At 35.0% G+C, this 22,014-nt stretch overlaps 2 protein-coding genes and 1 long non-coding RNA gene across 3 annotated transcripts; 1 reads left to right on the top strand and 2 right to left on the bottom strand.

Annotated features, from left to right (window-relative positions):
• Nucleotides 1-437: 437 nt before the first annotated feature.
• LOC118265400 (uncharacterized) lies at nt 438-1,706 on the top strand. The gene is made up of 2 exons (XR_004782743.2): nt 438-723; nt 1,146-1,706. It is a non-coding gene; the product is annotated as an uncharacterized LOC118265400 (long non-coding RNA).
• A 1,781-nt stretch (nt 1,707-3,487) lies between these two features.
• LOC118265098 (uncharacterized) lies at nt 3,488-12,118 on the bottom strand. Its single transcript, XM_050705760.1, has 19 exons — nt 11,980-12,118; nt 11,455-11,755; nt 10,993-11,133; nt 10,450-10,712; nt 9,792-9,996; nt 9,138-9,314; nt 8,696-8,858; nt 8,167-8,319; nt 7,899-8,041; nt 7,261-7,409; nt 6,756-6,911; nt 6,348-6,478; nt 6,025-6,201; nt 5,790-5,937; nt 5,310-5,456; nt 5,113-5,219; nt 4,696-4,810; nt 4,055-4,255; nt 3,488-3,601 (listed from the first exon to the last, which is right to left on the bottom strand). The coding sequence occupies exons 1-19, from the start codon at nt 12,004-12,006 to the stop codon at nt 3,488-3,490; spliced, it is 3,018 nt and encodes a 1,005-aa protein (XP_050561717.1). The 5' UTR covers nt 12,007-12,118.
• Nucleotides 12,119-12,462: 344 nt separating this feature from the next.
• LOC126912661 (juvenile hormone acid O-methyltransferase-like) lies at nt 12,463-19,116 on the bottom strand. The gene is made up of 4 exons (XM_050705758.1): nt 18,610-19,116; nt 15,239-15,410; nt 14,354-14,462; nt 12,463-13,681 (listed from the first exon to the last, which is right to left on the bottom strand). Exons 1-4 carry the CDS (start codon nt 18,963-18,965, stop codon nt 13,497-13,499), a joined length of 822 nt encoding a protein of 273 aa, XP_050561715.1. The 5' UTR covers nt 18,966-19,116; the 3' UTR covers nt 12,463-13,496.
• Nucleotides 19,117-22,014: the final 2,898 nt, after the last annotated feature.

Raw genomic sequence — 22,014 nt, 5'->3', positions numbered from 1 at the left:
TTTTTTGCGTGCCCTTTCAGGGATTTTTGTGGTATAAGTCGGTAAACGAGCAGACGGATCACTTAATGGTAAGCAATCGGCGCCGCCCATGGACACCTGAAACACCAGAGGCGTTACAACTGTGTTGGGGAATCGGGGATTGGGAAGATTGGGAAGGGGTTAATTGGGCCTCCGATAACCTCACCCACACAGCGTAAGCGTTGTTTCACGTCGGTTTTCTGTGAGGCTGTGGTATGACTGCGGTCGAGCGGTGGTATTACTTCTGGCACGAGTAGCTACTTGTGCCGAAGCATGGCTCTCCCACACTTAAACATGGATCATAAACTGCGTGACGTTATGTTTATGTTATCCCAATTCTAGTCATTACGCGATCACTATAAAAAAACAATAGATGAAAATCATAATCACAATATAAATCTTCAATCGAACTAGAAATTTCGTGGTTACAAGTCGCATTTTATCGCGCGCTAAATAAACAAATAACACCATAGTATTTATATGAATAAAATTCTCCTATAGGTATTTGTCGATTGTTCCATTCGTAGGTATGTTTATATAAGCTAGCCCATTTAGCTAAATCGAATCGAGTGTGTATTATTGTATTATAATATCTTCCTGTCTATTCAAGCTGCTTCCGAGCATTAGCTATTTAAACGGTGTCGGCTGCCCTGGCAGAGTCCAATAAGATCTCGCCCGTGTTGGTGCTCGAAGAATGGTCCTTATGTGAGTTCCTTTATTATATTTTTTCTTTTTTTTTGTACCCAGTGAACACCATAATTATTAATGTCGTGACTTGACTGTAAGTCCTTTCAATTGTGTGACACTTACATTGGATTGTCTTGAAACATAAGTTTAGTGTTGTTGTAAGCAAGTGTTGATTTACTTAGTTCCCTAAATGTTCATTTTAATACCCAGTTTAAAGTGATTAAAGACGTACGTTTAGATACCAATATTATGCGTAGAGATAGCTTCAGTGATAATATAAAACATAAATTGAATGTATTATTCTTACTCTGAAAATAAATTGAAGGAATTTCTCGTTTCCATTTCGAAACGTTTAAGATTTCTAGTGTTAAGTATATTGTAACCAACTAATAAAGTGATTTAGCACTTAGTGTATTTAAAGTATAAATATTTGTGTTCAGTGCTGTAGTGGGCGCGGCGGTGGCAATCATCGGTGCGGCGCTACTGACAGCTACGATGATAGACATGTTCCCTCGCTATGAGCCTGTTATCACCACCCTGCCGCCTGACGCCATGGGACATTACACGACTATCAAGCTTGCCCTTCCACCTGAACCCGACATGGTTCTACGACGACCCTTGAAAAAAATAATATAAAAAATGGACATTATAGCTGATATACAACAGCTGGTATGTCGTCTTAGTCTGTAGGCGGTACATTTCTTTTTCAAACGGGATACTGGATTGAGCAGTCATGTTTATAAGCATTCTTGCTTAGTCTTGTGGATGTAATTGCCATGCCAACTTTGCCCTTAATGATTTGCAATTGGTGTGATAATGATGATTACTTTCCAAAGTTGGGTTTAGTTAGGTTGTTCATAGTCAATTAGGGGATTTGTTGTACATAGTTTAAATGAAAATGAGGGGTTCATTAATTTTAAGTGTTTTTTTTATTGTTGCATTTGTTATTTGGTCTTTTTATGTTATTTGAGATCAGAAAATTAAAATGAATGTTAATTGGTGATGTTGTTCTTTTATTAAATAATGCCTTCGATTACCTCTATATAGTCTATTAGTTTGGAATGTAAAGCCTTGGGACGAAATATATTTAGATGGGTTTGTAACTAGTGACAACTAAATTAAATGATCTATAAAATATAAAGAATTATCTAGGCTTAGATCTAGATAGTCATTAGGGAATCGGGTGCCCCCTATAGGCGCTGCTGGCGACGATGGTAAATATAAACCAATAATATTATAATCTCATGTTTCATTCAAGCCCTAGTTAGTTTTAAGGCCACGAGGAAGTGCCCCCATTACCTACAATTAGGTACGTTTACAAAACAGGGCAGCTAGATAAATATTGTGTGTTCGTTCTGCTAACAAGAAATTAGCTAAGGCAAAACTGACCTATATTTCTGAATTCAATAGCTAATTAGGTGTGTAATGCAAACTAGCAGTGCGTAAATATAGGGTGGCACAGGTCATGGCGTAATAATAGACGGCCTTACGGCGCCCTTGCTCATGGCTACCAGCTTATGTTATTCAGGATACAGGATATTTTAACGCATAACTTTACATGTCTCTTATTCTTGTTTGCGTAAATACTTCATGTACTAACACATTCTCACCAGCCACGGGATCATGATGACTTACTAAACTTTTATAGTGACCTAATAACCACCGCGTAGTTTAAAACATGTAATCATCAGGTAAAACAATAGAAATCTTATGTATATTCTCTTTTAGGTCTAAGTTCGTGCAATCAATGAGTCGAAACGAAAATACATGACGTCATCGTTAGTCAATCGATTTTGATTCAATAGTGAATTGTTCAAAGTATTGTATTGACCATTGACAAGCAATTATTTACATAAAGGGCTTTGTGCAATAGTTTTACTGAAAGGACAATAAGTATTATGAATAATCTCATTGGAAAATATAGTATAATCAGCGGTTCTATGGCGTTCTAATAGAAAAAAATCAACCGAATTGAGAACCTCCTCCTTTTTGGAATGTCGGTTAAAATACTGCTAATTTTGAAGACATTTTTTTTTTTATTATTTTAAACGTGGTGTTCTTAGGATTACGTTCGCCAGGATTTGATAGGATACGAACGAAGTACTTAGCTGTAGTAGTGTAGAGTTAGATAAACATGCGCTATAACCAAAATGGAATAAAATCTATTGCTGTTCGTAAAAAAAACTCGAGAAAAGCTGAAAATGTTTGGCAAATTTTAGCCTTGAGCCTTTATTTGTGGAAGTCCAGGGAAAGGTTAAAAGGTGAGAAAAAATTATGTTTGAGGCGGTTCGAAGTTTGCTGGGTCAGCTAGTGAAAACTAAATTATTCAACATCAAATGTGATTTGTTTTGTGTAGAAAAGGTTCATGTTATAAAATTAGTCATACAGTATACTGAATACTGAATGGAAGACAAGAAGCCATTGTCCTTATTACCTTTCTATTATTCGCCTACTTTTTTGAATAGTATTGTTAATTCATAGACAGGTATGAAAGTGATTGGTTTTATGATAATATTTTCTTTTCATCAAATGTGTCAAAGGAGCTACTAGGTTCATACAGTTTAAAATGAATATCCCAATTTAGCGTATTATGTAGTAACAGTTGCACATGAGTAAAACGGTAGTATTTTAAATAAATACACTTTATAGAAAATAATTTATAATTAAAATATATTATTAATTATCTAAAGAAGATAAAATCATCGCTTTATCTTCTAACATCTTTCCTGTGTTGTTTAATATTAAATTGTACAACTAAAGTAGTTCCATTTTAGGTCCCGCATTACACCTTTGTTGTATCGCAGACATAGCATCGGCATTCTCGCAACGCGGAGCCAACAAAGTGGCACGGTGTCGGTGACAAACTGACATCTTCATCTGTCACTTCCCATCCACACTGAAACATATTGGTGGTATCAGTTAACAAGGCAACCATCAAAAGGAGATCATTGATCTATTGTATAATATTAACCTATTGTATGACGGAACGCAGATCTACGCAAGACACAATATGGTTTCTATTGTGTTTCATATAGCGGCAGACAAGAGGTTGAACGTTGAAAAATACAAATGGGCGTAAAATGCGTACAAGCCCTTTCAGACACACGTTTCACCCTACGAAGGAGGATATATTTAGTACAGTTTATTTATCATCAGAATTTACTTAATTTTCTTCCGAGGGATTGAGGGATCAAATTCGTCGGCAGTTATATTAAAGTACCACGTTTGAATATGAAATGCTCTAGTGTGTATACCTACTAATACCTAGTCTAAGGCTCTAGTATAGACGAGTCTAAAGTTAGTCTGAAAATTTCAAAATCAAACACATGAAAATATACATAAAACTTACAGAACTGGCCATTTGCAGGCAGTGTAGACGCCTGGCACTAGGCTTGACCAGTTTGCCCAGGATTGCCCAGGCACGGCCCGCTCGTCTGTCTATCTTGAGTGCCTGAACAGCGCAGGCAATGGCGCAGGCTTTGGCATTCAACTGCTCTGTGCTCTTCACACCTTCTTCCACTTCTTCGTCAGGATTAGTTATGTGCGTTCTCTGGTGGGATATAATGGATTACTTGTTTGGTTATTGGGTATAGTTTATACTTTACTAATGTAAGTTCTAATGAATATTATGTAGAACAAAAAATCGATTTAAATTTTGATTTCAGCCATGATCGTCCCACTGCAGGGCAAAGGCCTCCCTACCTTCCTTCCACTCCTCTCTGTATAAAGCTTTTTTTTGTTTTTTTTTAAATAACAATATATATAATAAACAATAAAATTGCTTTGGGATTTTTATGTTTCACCATACCTAGTAGTAAAGTCCAATGCTAAATAAATAGTTATTTAGCATTGGAATACTATGAGGGAATACTATGTAGAAAATATTGTATTTGCAGTTGACTCCAATCTGGTTAAGGAATTTGTTTTTTTTATATTCTACAATGAGGAAAGTATTATGAAAAACAATAACATAGCTAAGGCATTACATACCACCCAGTTATCAGCGAGCGCCGTCCAAGAGTACGCGCTGGCTTGGCGTCTTATAAGTTCCATTAAAATACTTCGAGTTTTCGCATTATCGCCAGATGACAACGACATCAGAATACTAAATCAAAATATTAAGAGAAGCTCGTGATTAATTTACAAATAAGTGGATTATGTTGTTTTTAATGGTTGATATATCATTGCTACCTTATTTCATCAATCGTTTCATATTCATAGTTACAAATTAGAGAGATTTTCAATTTGGTGAAAAAAATAAGAGTTAAGAAAAATAAGGTTAGAAATAGCTGAACTTATTTAATTGATATCAATCTAAATGCCACATTCTCTTAACGACAAAGCGACAAAAACAACTTAAGCACTTATTAGCAAGCTTAAATACCTAATAATACACTATTTACTTACCTGAGGGTATTGACGCAGGTACCGACTTTTGCAAACGATTCAGTGGCATTCTTAATATTGCCAAGTCTATGTTGGCATTCAGCTTCAAGGCTTCTCAGGTAATTAATCTGATATTAAAAATTAACAGAAGCTGAAACTAATGAACTTTATTTCTCTTTGAATTGTTCAAGGTTTAGATAAAATTCATGAAAGCCCACCTCTCCGAATTTGCCAAGACCAACAGTTAGGTGACAGATAGCTTCCTTGTACTGTCCTCGCAGACGACAGCACACGCCAACTAGGTGATAGTACGCCGTAGTCTCTACCGTTTCCGACAGCAGACGAGCCAGACACGCTTCTGCCAACTTTTTAAACAGATACCATGTAAGAAGCACTCTTCGCACCCCTAGATGAAGACTCCGGTAACTCAAAAAAACAGTTTTTTCAGAAATAAAGAAAAACTGATATTTCTACAAAAGAAAAGATATCAAAAATCGAACTATTAAGCGCCATTTTTTCAAAATGGTGGACGATATTGCTACGTGCGTTATATGTCCGTGTAGGTACTCGATACGAGAATTTGAAAAGGCCATTAACTCAAAATGGACACTTTTTGAGTTAACGGAGTCTTCATCTAGGGGTGCGTCTTTATATCTTTATGCACTAAATTTTATCTCCCAAACGAGAAATATACGTACAGGCACAGCTCTCAACCTGAGTAGAAGATCAGCTGCCTCGTAGTACAGACTCATGCCTGGCAGCAGCGGCGTGCTGTCCCACCAGTCTCCCAGCTCTCGTTCCCACGAGCGCGAAAATTGCGTTTCGTGATGTTGTTCTCCACGTAACCTAGATAACATGTGCTTCAATTCTAATGCTCTTCTAGTTTTGTTTACAGTATGGAGCTGATTGTAAAATGATAAGATCAAAACTTACTTATTAGCATATTGCATAATGGTATCTGACAAATGGTACAGCTCTCGTTCGTAGAAGTAAACGCTAGTGATGACCCAACCAATGGTCCAGTATGGATTAAATTCCAGAATAGCGAAAAAGAATGGCTCAGCTTCTGTGGGGTCGTCTTCAAATAACATGGCGCCTTTAGATAGGAGCCTAAAATATAATTGTATAGAATGAGTGTTTTGTGATTAATGGGGACTGAATTTAAATGTATGTAAAAGAAAAGATCAACAAACAACTAGGGGACACGAAGAAGATTGAATATTAAGATAGCAGTAATGATGATAAGAAGTACATACGTTAAAGGGCTTCGAGGGTCGAGTACTATAGCCTTGTTTAGACAAACGATGGCCCAGTCTTTATCAAGATCCTTCATACATGTTGACAGTTCACGCCAGTAATGAGGATATTTTGGCTTATCCACTACCAGCTAAAAATATAACAATTTTATGGATTGTTACGTTACATACACGTAATCCCCCCAGATACCTAGTTAGAAGTAAAGAGACCTAGTAGATAGTATTCATTGTCATATTTTCGATGACTTTTCAATGTATCATTTAAGCAGATAATTAATGTTTTTATGAAAAAAAAATAGAATACAGAGTTTGTAAAGTAGATATTTTTATAAACTATAACTTGTATTTAGGTATTTTGACCATGCGCGTCACCTTGAAACTTAATCCATAAAAAGAAAAACATTGTACCTGTAAATAAAGTTCCATAGCATGTGTGTAGTCTTGCATCTGCCGAGCGTGTCTGGCAGCTCGTAAGACAGGATCTATGTCGTGCCACGTGTTACCTGGTATCAGCATGGCGGCCGCAGACCTCATGAGGCACGCGTGAGCCATCATCACCAACTCCTAAATAAACTATTCTATCAAATATATATTAGAAATAAAGTAAGAATGGGATTGGTCTACTAAGAGAACCTAGTGCCTTATTTAGGTAAAAATCCCACACTCCCTAGTTTTTTCCCCAATAAATTAGGCATCTTTTGAAGGTTCGGGGAAAACCTAAAAAAGGTACCTCACTGATTGTGTGGTCGAGCAAGGGGATCAAGATTGTTACTCTAATTTTCCTTTTAGTTCTATAAATGTATATTTAAGAATGCAATAAAGAACTTGAACATGCATAAAGCAATGCTGATTTAATTAATTTTGCAGTGATGATTGAGCTGATGATTTTAAATAAAGAATACATTATAGTTACTTCGAACTTTTCATCAGAGTCTAGATACTGTTTAACGATAAAATTATTGTTGACGTAGATGGCAGCGTTCTGCCAAAAAGATGTGGTCAGCTCCACTCGTGTCCTAGTTTCGCTCAGTTGACGATTGAAAGTACAAAACTCGGTAACTCCTGAAAAATAACATTTATGACAACTTAAAAATATTCGGAACACACCACATACCTATGACAAGTCAACATCTATATAAAATATAAAAGAAAGTCGTGTTAGTAACGCTACTAATAATTCAAGACCGGTCTATCGATTCGGCTGAAAATTGGTGTGGGCATAGCTTAGAACCAGGAAACGGAAAGTTAAACAACTTTTTATTGAAGAATTTTCTAAAAAAGTGCGATTGCGGGTCCGAAGTCGCGGGTAGCCAGTAGGTAATAAAGTTAAAAATATATTAATCCAGATGGTAGGCAGGAATGTGTCCTACAAATTGAAAACTGGAGCTACACTTTTTCTGACTAACAATGTAGCTGTTGGTGTAGCTAGCTTGTTGGTCTATCTTAAAACAAAATTAAAGCCAAAATGAAATCAAATATCAACCTTCGATAAAAAATAGGTTATTGATTGAATAATCTTTGATAAACCAAGGTTCTACAGAAATTACTTACCATAATACGGCACTTTTCGCAAGGCGTTTGCTGCAGCTCGTATGGTTTTCTGCCAGTCACTCTCCGGTTGACCACGCCCCGTACATGCTCGATTTCTGGGAGCCTCTAGCTCCATTTCAGTAAGCATGGCTGTTATTTCTTCTCTGTAATAAAATAGCCTAAATAAGAATGATGACAGGTATGAAAATAAAAATTATAATTAGTCTGTCAATTAGGAAAGTATTTTTTTATGAAATAATAAAACGTTATTCTTCCATGATCAACTTACTTCAATACTTTAGGAGGTTTAAAAACAGCTTTAAGTGGCCGTCCAAACTGAACTTCTACAAACACAAAAGCGTCATTGGCATCAGACCCAGTTGGTCTATATTGAGTTTCATTCAAAGTGCTTACTGATGTTACCATCGATTCTGTTGCCCCTCTGAAATTATATTGATATCAATTATGCTATTTTCCAGAAACTGGTAAACATTTGGAAATAGCTGACTTTTTAAGGTCAACTGTATCGGCATCGTTCGCATTGCAGACGCGGATTACGGATCCCACTTTTACTCGGATTTTTGGCATCGGTATTCCGTATGACGTCATCGGTACGTATCGCATGTAGGCATTGCCGATGAGCGGTCCGTGCGATGCGGATCAGTGGACGCAATTGTATGAGTTTCTATACAAGACAAACTAAAATCCGTTGCGTGCGATGCGTACGATGCGGGCCTGTAGACGCTTACCTTTAGAAATAGGTTTTATACAATTGGGAGTTATTACACGACTCTTGGAGTTAAGCAAAATATTCTTACTTGCTGCTGCTCTTGGTTTTAGGTGGTGGCGTTTGACCCCCAGTCACGTCCGTGATAACCGGAGGTTTCTCATTCGGCGTGAGGAGTAGTTCACACCCACACTCCTTCATCATCGCCACACCGTCCACCCATTTCAAAGGCACAGCAATGCGAACTGTGTGCTCTGTCCAACAATATTCTTTTCATATTAGACCTACATCCATTTTCATCAACCTCTCTTAAATTTTAATGAAGCCCTAAGCTAAGAAGGTGACACTGTATTGAATACAAATGTGTTTTCATTTCATTTTTAATAGTGAGTCCTAAAGATACAGGTTAGTTAAGATACTTCCTCACGCTAAGTAACTCTTAGTTAAGAGATACTTTAGGTGTGGTTAATCTATAAAAGTTGTAAAAAATAAGTGTTGTTGATCGATTCACAAATAAAAGTTTCTATACTAACCTCCTGGAAAGAGAAGTTGAAACAAATTAATGAACGCCATGAAACTGTAGCCGCCGGTTTCCCCGTAAATATGGATTTCCAGTGGCCATTTGTAACTTCTGATGTGCCTCCATAACCATTGCTCGTAATCATCCAACAGCATCAAGGTGCGATGAAATGAGCCCCAAACGCAGGTATCTGAAACGTCAATACAAATTAATGCCAGTGAAAAGTGGACCCTAAATCCTTGCTCTTCAACTTCTACTGACATAACATAATGTCACGCATTTTAATATCTGAAGGGTTAATAAGTAGATATAATATAAGGTACAATGCGTATCCCCTTTTTACCAAGACTGCTGCAACAATAATGCGTACAACTTCAGACTACACGATGTTATATTTCCGAAAAATCTAAGAAATATTTGACCTCTCGGCTCTGATTGGCCAGCGCGAATGAATTAACCAATCAGAGCACCGATCGCGCTTTCGTTTCGTTTTCGTTCAACGTAAAGTAAACTTGTACTAAAGGTAGGTCGTTCTCGAAACCATTTACTTGGGAGTAGTGCCTGCAGCTCAAATAACTAAGCAGGATCAATTTTTAGCAGCTATATATTCACTAGTTTTACAAATTAGTCACTCAGTAACAAAAGAATGCACAGATTAAGAACATACGGTAAGGCAGTATCTGATTCAAGTAATAAGGAAGATCAATGTTATCATCATTAAGTAAATCTTCCAGTTTACATTGCAACTTTACGTCCGACTTTGTAAATAATTCTCCTATGGATCTCAAGCTTTCCCATTTAGGGTAAAAATCCATACATTTGAATCGCCGCGGCTCTCTGACGCCTTGACTGAAGGTAACTAGACCAAGTTTCTGCAAAAGTCAAAAAGAGAGCCTTAATAAATTAATATATAAAAGAATCAACAGAATGGTTTTCAATTAGAAGTGACGTCTTGTCTCACATGTAGTCCTACCAAGCTAAAAAGAAAGTTCAGCTGCTAAAAGCTAAAATAATGAAGGCTAAGGTTAGGCCTCTGTAATTATTTTACTTTATTTTGTAAATCTATAAAGCTGATATAATCGTTAAATGATAATAGCCTCTTAATTCATTAACACATTGATCGCCGTGGTGGTCACCGGTGACCGACGTTAGCGGATGATTTGCTTTCAACAGTTTTCTAATTGGCAGTCAAAGACTTAAGAGATAACAAAACTCAGATATTAATCCTGGCTGTTCAGAAAAAGCTTATAACACAACTGTTGTTACAAAGAAACAGAATAAAATAAAAACACAAAGTTACAAAAAGATTGATCAGTTGATCTTACAGATTCACCGTATAAGGGTGCTTTTGTGGCAGCGGTGTACAAGTACTCCTTCTCAAATGGTATGAACATGTTGTAGGAGCCGATCAGAGTAATTTTCATCCAGTTGGCATTCTGCAATAGCCTGTGGTGAAACTTGTTGAGAGGATCTCGTTCTAAGTCCAATTCCATCGTGAGAAGAGGGAGAGTGTCCCAACTCTTCGCGTTTAAGGTTGCCGGTGGGACCATCGGCTCCAAACGTTTCCTTATGCACATCTTTTGCTCTTCTAAAATGAATAATAATGAGTAAAACTTAGTTTTGGTTCCGCGTATGAATTTAAACTACAACCAGCTGCCGAAAGATGAGAGTGAGAGTCACCTAACTGCGATCTGTAAGTCGTCTGCCATGCGTATTGCATGCAAAAACCATATTTAATAGATACAGTTTGAATTCAGGATTGGACATTTTCCACTTAATGACAATTGTTAGTATGGACAGCTAAATTGGTTTCTATTATAACATATGTGCAAGGTGAAAATTTTTAAGTAGTTCAAAGTCAGTCATACCATCTGAACCAATAAAAATTGGTAAAATATCGACATTGCAGCAGTTGATGCTCGCAGTGTGTGATATTTTGATGAAGTTGCCTATGTCCATGCTAACTGACGATTTGTTAACATCAATATTTCTCAGAGGTTGTATATGAACTGAAAAGATACAATACATAATGGTACATCAGTATATTCCCCGAATTAGAAATGGAGTTATAGGTAAGAGTATTCAATCGATAAACTTTATTTAACATGAAAATCTACTCGACGAACGAGCATTTAAATGAAAAGGGCTTTGAGCAAATATTGATTTTGTCGTAGTCCCATTCCAGAATCAAGAAAATAATTACTAGAATGAAACTGTTATTGCAATATTGTATTCACAGAAAAAGGAAAAGATTACGTTGTTTCCCACTAATGAAGAGATTACAGATATTTGACAGCAAACAGATACTGAAGTAAATTGCTAAGACATACCGACAAGGGGATTATCAGCAAGCAGACACATTTTCTCATAGTCTGAAGGATCATAAGCGAATGTGCCGTTAGCTATAAAATGATCTGGTTCCTCGTCTCTCGAGCCATTAGATTTGATAATGGCGTGCACTAGTAGCTGGTCAAAGAATGTCACTTTTATGGCAAAATGTTTAGGTTCCTGGTCTGATGTTCGAAGGCTCTTTATTTTTATGTGCAACGTGTCATTTGGTGGTGCCGGTGTCTCTAGAGATTTTTGGATCAACGACGCCCTGTGTTGAGAGATAATGGACGCCGTCCTGGACTGAAAACCGTAACATAATCATTATTAAATTTTTACTATAAAACATAAGTAAGTCTTATACTAGCTATTGGGATACTCCAACAGGTTTTAAGAATTTTGGTGGTCCCTGACTTCGAAACTAGGATTTAGGTTGCCCCAAATACACGTTTTGTTTTGAACACACAACACTCAGTAGTACTAGGAAACTAATAAATCAGGAAGAATACAATTAGCTTGACACGTACTTCACGTATTGATTTTTTCCGCATCATCTTAGTTTAATTTATTTAATTCCTTTTCCCTTTTTTTTATACTTTGCTCTTGGTAACTTATTTTTTCAATTACTGAGGACAATAATTCAGTTTTATTTAATAAGAGTTTACGTCATATATGGACAGCTAAATTTCAGGTGTTTTGACGTTATTTGTCAAAAACACTATTTGTTTTTATTTACCTTTATGATCGCAAGAGGATCGTACGAAATAGTATGAATATAACATACGTATTATAATTATTAGTAGATCTTTCTCCTGGATTTTTTTCAGTTATTTTTCAGCTCAGCTCTGTCTCAATCTTAATCAGATTTAGCTGAAAGTCAGTATTTACTTTGGTGATACTGTATCACCGTTACTACCGGTAAATAGTGACAGGTAAATAGTGTTTCAGTGATACACTACATTCAAGTAGATTCTGTGTGTATTTCTACGGGTAAATAAAAATAAAACATAATTTATAAAATAATATCCATTTAATACATTTATATCAAACTTGGGTTCGGAATACAATTTTTATTTATTAAATTAAAAATACAAAAACATCACAAATACAGTAGGCCTTTCGAATTAAATAATTTTATACATTTTTAATTATGTCAAAAGTTAAAATTCACAAATCATGTTCATTATTCACAAATATAATAGAGATAGTCGTATAAACAATTTTATTTAACAAAGAAAGAAGAAGTAAGATTGAATATAGAAGAGCGGTTAGTTTGTTTTTGTGCGCTATTGGTCAAATTCTTTTATAAAACCATTGCAGAAGCATCACATCTCTTAATGCCCGAGATTCGAGCCACTATCAAGAATTTTCTAAAATTCGAGAAAAACCCAATAACACTTTATCCACTTGCTCCGTAATCGTACTTGTAACCGCTCGATAAACGTGTCTGTACTGTAAATATAGCTTAATTAATGTCAAAGGGACTAAAACTGCAATGACAATTTGGTAAGCATAGGTATGATCAGGATCAGTTCAAACAAGAAATTAATCTCAAATATCATATCGAATATGGCCTTAAACCCTTTCATCATAAACCTAAACATTATAAATAAATACTTAACTAATTCTCATATAAAACAAATCTATTTACAATATAACCTGCTCGTAGAAGAGGTTACTTGCGATGGTCTACATACTGGTACCATCACCATTCATCCAAAATGCCTTCACCCATTATACAAACAAAAATATTTGCCGAAGCGAACGTTTTTTAACATGCCAGCATCCTTAGTACGAATTAGTTTTACGTTTAAAGTAATAGAAACGAGAGCGCTCTCATTGGTTGGTTTATTCGAACCGGCCAATCAGAGCGTTGAACGCGCTCTAGTTAAACGTAAAGCAAACTCATACTAAGGTTAACACATCTTGCAAAAATGACATTTATTAGGGTACCTACGTTGTGATAAGATTGGAATTCCTAGCTTGCATCAGGTTTTGTTATTGTACTACAAATGTTCAGTCAGTCTACTTGTGATCATTACTTCTAAAATTCTGAAGCCGGCTTGTGAGCATGTACAACTATCAACCGATATTTAAAGTTCACACTTGCATCATCGGTATTATATTTGGACACAATTTTCATATCTTGTAAAATCTTTAAGTAATCTTGCTTGAAATCGTCTTCCCTGTCCTTCGGGATGTTGAATGGGTTGATAGACTGTAGGGTTGCTGTAAAACAAAACAATAAAGGAACGTTAGTAAGAGGTTTGGTAGGAACTAAATATAGACGGCGATGCTGCTGACGTGGAGACTGTAAATCATGTCACATCGGTCAGCGTAAACTAAATTCTTGTTGTACAGAAAACCCATAAAATTTTAGTATAATTTATGTTAGGGCGCAGTTTGTTTTCATTAGTGATTAATCTAGTTCAAGTCTAACATATCTAGTTAAGACTTTGACTGCCAACAAAAATCTGTTGAAGATTTGCCTTCAACAGATGCCTCCGCCAACGCCGGTCACTTTTGCCCCCATGACGTTTAATGTGTTAAATAACTCTTGTTTTTGTATGTCAATAATTTCAGTGCTACAATATATGTGATTCAATAATCAGATTGCTTTAATATCTATCTATATTAAAATAATGACGATGGAATTGTAATTAAGTAAACGATGTAGAATTTTAATTTTAGTGGAAATATTTGTTGTGCGAGGAAATCCCTAATTTGATGTTTTCCATTAGTGTTTTGGAGTACCTACTCAATATGAATCATTGGACTAATGGGCTTTTGATTTGTGACTAAGTAGTTAATCTCCGTTGATATACACATATACCCTTTTCACTATGATCAAAGGCATAAATTAGCTTAAACAAATGTAGAACAAGTGCAATTCATACTAACTCCATAAAATTCTGAAGTTGTCGTACGTATACACCAAGTTTTTGACTTCCACCTTGTAGTTCACATAACCGATTTTTTCTAACATTTTCCTAACTTCTTTCGCTGGATCCTGTAAATAGAAATATAAGTATTATTTTTCATAGACATTTTTGAATTATTTCAATATATGGTGATAGGTGCACCCTCTATTATATGGGACTTATAACACAAATGGTGAAAATAAGTGGGTGTACATTGTATAACGGCATTACGTGCCGTAATGTGCACCTCTGCCTACCCCTTCGGGAATAAAAGGTGTTACGTTGCATATACATATTCTTGAATTAATAGAACAACAAACACAGGACATAAAGGAATTGAAATGTTATGTTTTTCTAATTATTTATTAAACAGTATAATAAGAGTTGACTGAAATATTAGTATGAATGATGCAATGAAATGTTTTCTACCGAAAATAGTAAATACTCTGAATGAAAAATTGACTAGATTTAACATGTTTTGTATCATTAACTATCTACTTACGACGACTGACTACCTATTTACAGTAAACATGTTATATAAAACGTCTATACAATAAGTCTGATGATTGTCATAAATCATATTACCACGTATTTAACAAAAAATCGCCTGAGAAATCGTTTCAAAAACAAATATGACAATTTCTCAAGATTTCATAAGTGGTAAAGAAAACACAGTACCTATACTATATAAATATTGGTTCCATCTACAACGATTGTAAACTTAGTCTGTATAATATTCATGCGGTCTGCACCCAGCGTTACCTTTGATGTGACCTAAGGCCTACCGTCAACGACGTGTTAGGTGGCCTAATGATAGATGCTAGCAACTTGCTTAGAAACAATGAAAACTGACCACCTTAGTTACCTGTGAGTCGTGGTATGGGGAAATGTATTTCTCGACATCTGTGAACAGCGCGCTCCATTTGTTATTACGCGCTAGAGTACGGTACACGTCGAACACGGGTGCGCCTGCGACGAATATCGTGAAGCACTCTCCATCTTTACTCAGCAAATCGTAAATATTTTGGAATGCGCGTCTGAAAAAGAAAAAAATAATAATTAAAATCACATGAATCACTTCTGAGGCTTGAATGGCGTTTCAGTAATTGGGCAGGCATTCTGGCAAACGCGACTACTACAAAATATTTTTCATTTTTAGAAAGTCTTATCTTATATGTACAATAAATAAGTCTTCGTATTTCATGGGACTCAATATAACTTTCAAAAGCTAGTGTTCCATTTAAATGTACATAATTGTGTACCTTTGCTTAAAATTTCGAGAAATAAAATCAATTTTAGATTTAACTAGCTACTTTCTCGCGGTTTCACCAGCTCTGCTCGGCTTCTTTTAGCCATAGCATGGTGTTTTATAGCCTATAGCCTTCCTCGATAAATGCACTATCCAACACAAAAAGAATTATTCAATTCAGACCAGTAGTTCCTGAGATTAGCGCGTTCAAACAAACAATCAAACAAACAAACTCTTCAGCTTTATAATATTAAGTATAGTATAGATAGATAGTATAGATTGGAATAGTGAAGTTACAAATCTATTAACGAGAAACAGTTTTACTCAACGCACTGGTACGTGTGTACGTCCAGATTAGGAAGTTCATACTTCCTATTTGTGTTACAACCCTATTTTATTAGGAGTTCTTGGTCGCACGAGCAGTCTTGCAACTATGGTAACTAGACAATAGATCTAACGCTAGGGTTGTCTCCGTTACCGAGAATCAGTTGGTTAAGCAAATGATTGTATACAACTTCTTAGTTGCGTGACTTTTTTATGACATATATAAGGATTTGAGGCTTTTCATTTGGTGGGACGACCATGTTGTCCTAATGGAATAGGGCTCTTATGGCTACAAACATACGTACGCACGAATGTTCTATATGTAGGTACACGATGTTATGGTAACAAACCAGCGTTTCAGCCATTTAATAGGTTAGCTATAAGTAGACTGAATTTTACTTTTACTGCGTTACCGAGAGCTAAGCGTTAAATATGGCACAATTTGCCGACAGAACAATGCGTTTGACATTGAATTTTTCATTACTTTTGTAGGGTTTTTGTAATTATGAGTTGTAATGTAACATCACGTTGTTTGCCTAAGAAGTTAGCAGAGGATGTTAAAACCAAATCATCCTTTCCTTTTTTTTCTTTTAGATGCAAATGAAGTAATATCAAGTTTTTATATTCTAAGTTATAATTTCGATTTTATGTTCAATAATTGCTAATAGTAATTTTTTAGATATATATATATTATGAATATGAATGAAAAGATATCTCTATTATTATGTATACTTAATGTTGACTGCAAAGTATATTAAAGTTGTGAGTTTACTAATCAGGGCTATGCTAGTCTTCTTCTTAAAAATAAAATTTAAAAAGCGATTTGCGGCCCCTATTTTCTAGGATCGCCGACCGATACCGGCTTCGTCTATGACCTTCAAAACAATTAAAATTCAATGAATTAGTGTCAAATAAATAAGGAACATCCTTGGAGCCCACAGGTGTATTTTTTTCGTTGAAACATATTTTGCATTATTAATAAAAATGTTTTTTGTTTCTTATATCATTATTTACCAATAAAGCATTCACAATAAAAAAATGTACGTAAAGCAAAATGCGTCATGATGCTTATCTCTTCTAGTCAGTTTATAATTCCGTGTCAAGCGATTGTCACTTCCATAACGTTTTGATCTTTGGAAAATACTAAAAAAATATGTTCCATACAACAGTGTTAACTTTTTGTATGGTGTAAATATAAACAAAACCAAATTAAAATGATTGTGATCATTTTCAAAACTTCTATATATAATTTCCCCCATAATGCAGAAAAACGTAAAAATCTTATTTCCGTATGATGTATCAGGGTGCAAAATGTATCCCTTTTCTCGTTTTACTAAACTCTAAATTTTTTCCCGAATTCGCTATAGCCAAAAGTCTAGTTAAAAGACTTAAATAAACGTAATAATGCAGGCTGATGTGTAATGCAGCATATAAAAAAAATACGCTGAGTATATCTTTACTCTCAGGCTAGTTATGACTTAAAACCATATGGCCAGTTTTATACCCCCTTCCGTAGGGGTAAAATTTAATTCCTTTTTTATATTTGATTTTACACTCATACAAATAAGAAGGGTTTTTTTCATTTTTCAAAAATCCCTAATATAAATAGATCGACTCACATTTTAGTACATGGAAGATACATCGATTTAACCTTCAACAGGCTTAGTGTAAGAAATTCCAAAGTTTTATTATAACTTCTGTCCCGGAATGCTGCTCATGAATATGAGCCTCTAGCATGGCTTGAAACTGGTCGAGTTCCTCGTCAAACAGTTACGTGAGTAAGCCGATAACATAGTAATTAAGTCCTAAAGTAACAAAACGGCTAGAGATTAAGATGAAACTTAATTTAATTATGTTATTATACTTACTTATTACTTAAGTACATAATTCAATTACACAGTTTACTTATATTTACATTGAAGAATGTCATAGTACTAGAGCAATTATCGATTCATTCATATGCACGAGGTGTGTACTTTACGCATGTTTACTATAGGTAAAACAGATCTTAATCAGTTCACTATACTTATGCAGTGCCCTACCATATTATCACGCTTGCTACGAAGAAGATTACTAGCAGCTAAGAGAATATTTAAAATATCTTTTGTTCATCTAGATTGGTACTTATATATGAAAATACATTACGACAAATGACTGTCATGCTGTGGTCAGATAATTGTCTTAAGCTGATATTCTTAATAAGACTCATCGGACCTATTAAGCTATCGCGTCCGCATGTTAATCATATTTTAGTCATCTCGGATTCCTGTCAAGTCTCGTGGCACTACACATGTAGTCTGTTTACACTGTATAAAGGAAAATACAAAGTTTTATTATGATCTAACTACTACAGCCTAGTGAAAACTCCATAAATTTATTCATAGCAAGTCTTATAAGGTATGAACACAATTCCCACTATGTTAAGTTAAAATATTCTTTAAAATTGCAAGCAATTATGTTTTAATTATAACATTTATACGCCTTATAATAATTATGATCATGTCATTGTTATATAACGGCTTATATACGTGTTTTAATAACAAAAGAAGTTGGTTTAATAAAACGAAATATAAACACGAAAACACTGACAGCAACTTAGGATAAATTTTCAAAATACCGACGTTAAAACTTTTAGAGAAAATAAATAAACAATGTTGACTTACTCTTGATCCAGGATCCAGTGCAAGGCGTAGAAGGAGAACACATGGTCGAATTTTCCCTTCATGCCTTCGGGAATATCTCCTGCGATGTCCAGTACTGTGAACGAGGTCTGTTCATTGCAGTGGTGGTCATTGGCGTAGTTCACCATCTTCTCACTTATGTCACAGCCGAGCAGCTTGAAGTCCGTAGGAATGTACTTCTTCAGCATGCTGGTGACACATCCATCTCCACATCCAATGTCCAGAATGTTGCTGATACTTTTCTTCCACTTCAGTTTCGGGGAGATGTCTTCTAAAAAGTTGAGTGCATCCCTTTTCTGCATGCTGTTAGCTTTCTCGTACAAAGCGGCGTTGTTCATGGTTGATTTTTTGAAGATTTTCAGTTAACTCGAAAATACTTATTATATTTTTTCGTTGTTTATTTTCGGGTGCGCGTACGCGTGGTTGAGTGGTGCGCGGTTTCGGCGGACAGCCGCTACAGAAGCGAGGCACTGCGCATTTATACGTGTCTCGATCGCGTCTCACCAAAACATCCGAGGAAGCAAGGGATTTAGTACCTACACATCGTCTTATTTTTATTGACAATTAATATTAATCATTATTTAAATAATGTCACGCTAAACGTTTAAATACTTTAGCTGAGTAATTATATTTCAATCTTAAATAATACCTACTTATTAATTAACATTTTAATATAAAAATAAGTTAACGTTATTTTATTTTAAATTCTAATCTAACTAATATTATACATGTGGAAGGTTGTGAGTTTGTATGTTTGCTACTCAATCACGTCAAAACGGCTAAAGGGATCGGGATGAAATTTGCAACAAGGATAGATTATGGTCTGGAATAACGCAAAGAATTAGTTGTGGTTCCAGTTTTATTTACCAACTAGTTCTACCAGCGGCTTCGCCCACAGTCCCGTGTGATAAATAGTAAGAAGCCTATATGTTATTACCGACCATGATCTACCCCTGTTCCAAATTTAATCCCAATCCCTTCAACCGTTTTGAAAAATGAATCTAAACTACCTAAATTAATAAATAAACATTACTTAATATACTTGTAAATAAATATCTACAAAACGATATGCAAATGACTAATCATAATCCTAACTTAGGAATAACCGACCTACTTAAAAATCGAACGTTTATTTTAAAAGTAATTTCGACTATCGGCACTACAGCGTACAGTCCACTGCGGGTAAGCTAACATTCCACAAACATATTATTTGCGTTTGGTACAGTACTCGCGCCTAGGGATTGAGCCGCACAATTAAGTTTGTTCTTAGTGTATATGCTTTTTCGGGATAAAAAGTACCCAGTGTTACGTCTAGGATATTAAAGTATAATAATACCAAGTTTTATCGTAATCGGACTGGTAGTTTTTGCGTGATGCGTGAACATACAGACAGACAGACAGACAAACATTTTTAATCAAACTGAGTAACATCCCGTTTTTATATTTTCAGTGTACGTAATTAACACTTCTACAGTTTTATTCTATGTATAGAAGATATAGATAAACAATGATTTATTTTAACAGGAGTTAAGATTTCTTAGACACTAACAAAATGTCTCTGTTTTAAAACAATAAACTTAAAGAACAGTCTTAGGTACCTTGTAACCTTCGAAATGAGTGAATCGAGGCAACCCTCGATTCGACACAATTCTAATATTTGATTAACATGAATTTACTTAAATATTAAAACATATGTGTCCAGCATATACATTGTGGATAGATGCATACATATACTACCTTCAATATTTATGAGGACAGTTGTTACGCTGCATATGTAGCGTAACATAGCGTTTTTAAAAAGTATTTACATAAGAATCCTATGTAGATTGTAATTATGTAATTTTGCGACTATTATCTGATAATAGTTGCAAAATAAAAAAAAAATCTCACCACCTATTACATGGGACTTACAACATAAATTGTGAAATGTGGGTGTACATTGGCATTATGTGCCATAATATGCACCTTTGCCTACCCCTTCGGGGATTAAAGGCGTGCCGTTATTTATAGTTGCAAAATTAAAAACATGCTTTTCATTCATTCGTCGTTAAAAGAAGGGTAGGCGTAACAGATGGGCCTAAACTCAGTATACGATTACTATTAGGCTACCTAAGGATCAACCACTTTCCAATTCCACCATCAGACCAGCTCGAAGGTACTATAATATTATTATGTCATCTAATCTGCATACAATTTTCATGATTTTTTTATAACGTAATTATTTTTATAATATAATTTTCACGTTTAAATTATGATATAACAATTAGAAGTATGTTTTATTTCTATATTTAGATTTTATTACAGAGTTCACAAATAGCTCAACAAAAGCATGTAAAAAATATAACAATACTATGTATCCTACCTACGTCATTTCTGTCTAAATCTTTTGTTTAAAGTTATTTTTTGTCTTAATATTTTGTATTGTTTTTCTGTATCTAAATCTACATATTTTATCTAAGAAAAACTTATAGATGAATTGAGAAACTTCCTTCCTTTATTTCTTTTTTTTCAGGTAAAAAACGTTTTTATAATGAAGTGACAAAAATAACTTAAGAATTCAGTACAATTTAATTTTCTAGTAAGTACTAAGATAAACTACGACTATAGATTTAAAAGGTGAACAATGAGCAACGCGTTGCATCCAAGAAAATTGTAGGCGTTTGTGAAACGAATTTACTAAAACTATAAAAATATGTAGTGTATTTTATAACATATTTTATATAATACATAAAAGTATTAAGTAGTATTGTTTCAATTTAAATAGTTGTGCTTTAATTGAATAATATTTAATATATATAATAATAAATAAGTACATATTATGTAGACGAGTAATTTTAGATTTAGTAATAAATGTGCAATATTGCAAATTATTAGTCTATGCAAATCTACTTTACACCTTGCGTGTTGCGTGGATTTTAGTTTAGCGTCTAGCTAGACGATCTAGTTAGCTTACCTAGATCTTCTAATTACCTAGATCCTGTGAAATGAAACTGATGGCATCAATTCTTAGATTTCCGTACGTTTATCTGTGAAATGCCATAATTATTAATTATTATGTTATCGGCTTACTCACGTACTGTTTTGACGAGGAACTCGACTAGTTTCAAGCCATGCTAGAGGCTCATATTCATGAGCAGCATTCCGCGACACACGACGCGGCGATTGTCGCGCTGCTACGACGAAAGTTACAATAAAGCCATAATTATTATTGTCCACAGTATAATATTCCCACTTTAGTTTTTTTTATGGAATAGGAGGCATACAAGCAACGAGTAAGCTGATGGTATGCGATCAGCGCCGCCCATGGACACCCGCAACACCAGAGGAGTCACAGGTGCGTTGCCGGCCTTTTTTTTTAAAAGGAGTATGCTCTTTTCTTGAAGGTTT

Source organism: Spodoptera frugiperda, chromosome 28, assembly GCF_023101765.2.
Source record: "Spodoptera frugiperda isolate SF20-4 chromosome 28, AGI-APGP_CSIRO_Sfru_2.0, whole genome shotgun sequence".
Lineage (NCBI taxonomy): Eukaryota > Metazoa > Arthropoda > Insecta > Lepidoptera > Noctuidae > Spodoptera > Spodoptera frugiperda.
This window is presented reverse-complemented; position numbering and strand designations above follow the sequence as displayed.